The 4,470-nt window shown below is 33.2% G+C and overlaps 1 protein-coding gene across 2 annotated transcripts; it reads left to right on the forward strand.

The window, feature by feature from the left end:
- Window positions 1-731: 731 nt before the first annotated feature.
- Window positions 732-2,877, forward strand: LOC107940400 (ribosomal RNA large subunit methyltransferase E). Of its 2 annotated transcripts, XM_016873821.2 has the most exons (6): window positions 732-923; window positions 994-1,080; window positions 1,167-1,229; window positions 1,345-1,446; window positions 2,249-2,498; window positions 2,593-2,877. In XM_016873821.2, exons 1-6 carry the CDS (start codon window positions 846-848, stop codon window positions 2,706-2,708), a joined length of 696 nt encoding a protein of 231 aa, XP_016729310.1. In that variant the 5' UTR covers window positions 732-845; the 3' UTR covers window positions 2,709-2,877. The 2 variants fall into 2 exon arrangements, with proteins under 2 accessions (XP_016729310.1, XP_016729309.1); XM_016873820.2 differs by having other exon boundaries at window positions 790-1,080.
- The last annotated feature ends 1,593 nt before the right edge of the window (window positions 2,878-4,470 follow it).

The following is a 4,470-nucleotide window of genomic DNA, read 5'->3' on the forward strand; positions in this document are numbered from 1 at the left end:
AGTTAAGAACAAGCAGCCAGCTTGGGCTGTCCCTTTGGGGACATCTGATAAAATTGGAACGATACAGAGAGTTAGAATTTTGAAGTTGAGAAATGGTCTAAATTTTTTTTTATTTTGAAGTTGAGCTCCACGGATGGGATTAGAATTGAGAGTTAGAATCTGGGTTTGGTCTCCATATTCGATTTGAGTCTGAGTTTGGTGAATTAGCTTCTGGGTTTTTCCTTCTCATTTATATTTTTAGAGTATATTTAAATGTTGATATTTGTGTTTGGAAGCGCCATTGTTTTTGCACTCACTGCTCATAACCCTATGGTTTGTGTTAGCAGAATTGAAGTACCAAGATGAACTGGAATTGGGTATCATTGAGGAATGAATTTGGATAGGAAGTTCAAAACTGATACGATGCAGCTGACATGCCAAACAAACAACCAAAAGGAAAAGAAAAGAGAGGTGGAGCAACATGGTAGTGCAGCAGTATCAACTGTTAAATATTATTGTCATTCTAAGATAATTAAACAATTGATCAAAGGCTAAGCACTTGAACGGAATTCAGTTTCACAGAATTTCAAACTTCCACGTCTAGCTTTCTTTACATATTTATCCAACGTTATATATCAGGTTGGGGTCAAGCTAGGGCTAAACCAAGTCAAGTTAAGCCCATGGGTCTGACCGGCAAATGCTGAATTGATAGATAAAGGGTCGTCCGATTTTCAAAATTCCACTTCGCAAAACGGCCCACGATTACAGGCTTAAGCACAAATGGGAGCTTCGAGGCCTTTGAAAAAAAAAGTAAAAACCCCAGAGCAGGGTTTTACATCAAAGAGAGTTTTAGAAATTTGGCATCGATGAGTGTAGGTGGAGCACCCGATTTTTTCTACAGGGAAGCTCAACGTCTCGGCTATGTTGCTCGTTCAGCTTTCAAGGTTTCGGATTTCATTACTTTTTCTTTTAATAGTTTCATTTCTTTTTAATAAATTCTTGCTTGGTTTTCAGTTGCTTCAAATTCAGAATCAATATAAGTTAATAAAGCCAGGTTGTTCAGTTCTTGACCTTGGTTGTGCCCCCGGTGCTTGGCTTCAGGTTTTTTCCTTTTGCTTCAAAAAGTTGCTTCTCTTATTTTTCTGAGTCCCTGTTGATTTTTATGTGGATTTTTCATGGTGTTATAGGTTGCTTGTCAGAGCTTGGGTCCATTGAAGAATGGTGGGGCTGTTGTGGGAATTGATGTTAAGGTAATATTCACTGCTTGAAAGCCTCTATAATTTCTTATGTTTTGTTTTGGTAAGTGAAAGATTTTCTTAGTATGATTGTAATTTATGGCAATAAAATTTGGGATTTTCAGAACAGAAGGTAAAGGTTCCTTCTCTTCACTGTGATGCAAGGGTTCAAACTATTTCCGCTGATGTCATGAAACTATCCAAGCCGCAAGTTATGGAACTCTCGCCTAAGGTAGCAAGTAGTTCAAGTTTTATGTCCATAATCTTAGAATTTTGTAATGTTCTTTTAAGGAGTTTTTTCTCGGTTTTATTTGAATTTGAATGTTTAGCCAATTGCCAATTCAAGTGATTAAATGATGTTTGCCAACTGTTGTCATTGCTGATTGGGATTCGAATCTCTCGAGTCATTGCGCAGATTTAGTAATTTTTCTTTACAAATTTTGCTGTTCACTCTTTTCATCCTAAATTGTCTTTATTGCATGGAAATCTAGATTTGATGTCAATTCAAACTTTGCATCTTTTCTGGCTTTGATGATTTGAATGAAGCAAAGAACAAATTTGGTCACTTTAGACCAGTTAGAAAAAAATTTATCCAACGAAAAAGATGCAATCTGGTAATAAATAGATTTTATGGATGCTTTAGGGGGTAATTTTTTGTATCAAACTTTGCTTCATTGTTAGGTCGGCCTTTTGTTTCTAGAAGGCATCAATGTCTGGAACCTTTGTCCATGCTCATCCAGATATGACCTTTCAGTGACATGGAAAAATTGAATACCACACTCTTCATTTTTCTTGAAGAATAAATGTCTGGAAACTTTTGTCCATGCTCATCCAGATATGATCTTTCAGTGACATGGAAAAATTGAATACCACTTGTGATGGATAGGTGCTTATATCATACACTTACACCCAAATCCGAATAACATAGCTCTTCAATTATGTTACACAAAGTTAAACTTAGTCTTCTATTTGCCTATATGGTAAAAAAAAAATTCTTTATAACCTCTTACAGATGTATGTGTCTTGTTTTGCAGAAAAAAGGGTTCTCAGTTATACTTTCAGATATGTGTCCTTCGGTTTCAGGAATTTCAACTCAGGATGCGGCTTTGTCCTTCGAGTTAGGTGTGCGAGCACTCGATTTAGCTGTCGGTAGAGCCATGAACGTGTCAAATGATAATTTCCAAAATGAAGGAGTGTCATGCACTTGTAGTCCATATGATAAGGGTGTATTGCTGTCCAGAGGGCATCTTGTCATTAAGCTTCTGGAGAGCGAGGATACAAAAGGTGAGATTTCACCCATGTTGCTCCGACTTTGGAACTACTCGTGTTCATAATCCGTAGATGGCATTTCTCACACTTTTGTTTATGGTGTTTGCAGAATTGAGCCAGATTTGTAAACCACTCTTCAAAAAATCAACATGGTTAAGGCCCAAGGCTACAAGATCCTCATCCAGAGAGATTTATTTAATTTGTCAAGATTTAAAGTCACAGTAAGGTTCAGAATCTTTAGGTTGTCCGCAACTATTTGCTACCCCAATGGCCTCCCGGATATGAATGTCAAATTCGGGTATGTTTAATTTTTTTAAATGTATTTGGAGTATCATATCTCCATACTCGTATCCCAAAAACATATCGAACCCAGAATAAGAAATGCTCTTGAGAACATCTTTCTTAATAGTACTTATAAGAAAATCAATACAAAAGATATATATACACACACACACTAGAATCATGCATAACCATTGGATGTGGATCGAAAAGCATGAAAAACATTTGCTTTTATATAGTTTTGTTTTCCAACTAGGTTTTACTTGGTTTCATGAAAAAAAAAAAGAAAGTTTTATCTCACTTGGTGATGTCAAACTTATTTTAAAAATGTTGAGGAGGGAAATACTTGCATTAATGTAAATGTATTTTCATGTGATATTTATATCCATATTTAGAAATGGAGAAGCAATGCATGTTTCCTTCTAGGGATAGAGTTTGAATCTCTTCTAGGATTGGTCTAAAAAAATGTAAAATATTAAATATACACATTTGATTGATTGGAATAGTTTATGATCCAAGAATAAGGTAGGTATAAAATGTTAAGAAGAAACATGTTTTATGGAAGGTTAATTGGGGATAAGGTATTAACTACCGCATGATGCTAGATTCCTCCTCTTAATTGACCTATATTATTTTTTTATGATACCAAAATCCTCTAGGATTTTCGTCTAATAATTTTGTTTTCAAGTGTTTCAACCCTGATCTTTTGTTATTAGCTTTAAAAAGAAGGGGTATTTAAGTGAATGTATATTTGAAAATATAATTATCTACAATTTTTTTTTAATTTTTGATATGTGATCTTAAGTTTATCAAAGTGGATAATAAATTATATATTTTTGTGGATAGTGACATTTGATATCAAAGTAAGCTTTAAATATTATTAATATGTGAAAAAACTTACAACAATAGTTGCAAGAAATTTATTTTTCTATTTTTATAGGGTTTTGCTCAAAGAGATAATTCACTATTTTAAAATTTTGTACAAGTAATTATTAATTTTAACACTCACTAGATTAGTAACCTCAATTTCAGGCCTAAGACTATTTTAAAGTTTTTCTCGTGCAAACTTAGATTGAAAACTAAATAATTGAGTTGTTTTCACACTCAATGCACTTGCAAATACAAGTTTCTCTGTGTAAAAATCTGTATAAATCTCTAATATTTAAACTAATTTCAATTTGTTAACATACTAGATTAATTACAATAAATCTTTTCATTAAACTAGTGGAATAATAAGCTTGGTAAATGTCTTCAATAAAATTAGAATAAGTCTTTAATCTTAAGGATAAGTTTTACAAATTTACTCGATCCAAATCAATCTCGAAATTAATTTGCTTGATCAATCTAAATTAATCTCAAAAAATAGGTTCTTATACAAGTTAGGATATGACAGATGAGTGTACACATGTCAAAACCATCAGCAAAGATCATAATCCCAGATATACTAAATTATGAGGTTGAATCAACAATAAAAACAATGTGTTGGAGCGAAATGGGAAATATATATATTGCTTCAAATATGTATTAGATTTTGATTAAATATATAGAGTTTCTAACATCTTTTGCAAACAAAATGGTAAAACTCAATAAACCATGAAGTTGGTTGATGAAATTTATAGATTGGTCCAAATCTGATGATAGAGATGAGTGAATAAAGCAGGCTTGATAGACAAGGTTTAGTCAAAATTTGTCATCATCTGTCCCCACA

The sequence above is a fragment of the Gossypium hirsutum genome, chromosome A05, assembly GCF_007990345.1.
Source record: "Gossypium hirsutum isolate 1008001.06 chromosome A05, Gossypium_hirsutum_v2.1, whole genome shotgun sequence".
Lineage (NCBI taxonomy): Eukaryota > Viridiplantae > Streptophyta > Magnoliopsida > Malvales > Malvaceae > Gossypium > Gossypium hirsutum.

Bases quoted from the DNA above. Each gene is read 5' to 3' on its own strand.
- LOC107940400 (XM_016873820.2), top strand. From the start codon at position 901: ATGTTGCTCGTTCAGCTTTCAAGGTTTCGGATTTCATTACTTTTTCTT. The intron at 1,081-1,166 runs GTTTTTTCCTTT...ATGGTGTTATAG, and splicing joins CCCCCGGTGCTTGGCTTCAG to GTTGCTTGTCAGAGCTTGGG. The intron at 1,447-2,248 runs GTAGCAAGTAGT...CTTGTTTTGCAG, and splicing joins TTATGGAACTCTCGCCTAAG to AAAAAAGGGTTCTCAGTTAT.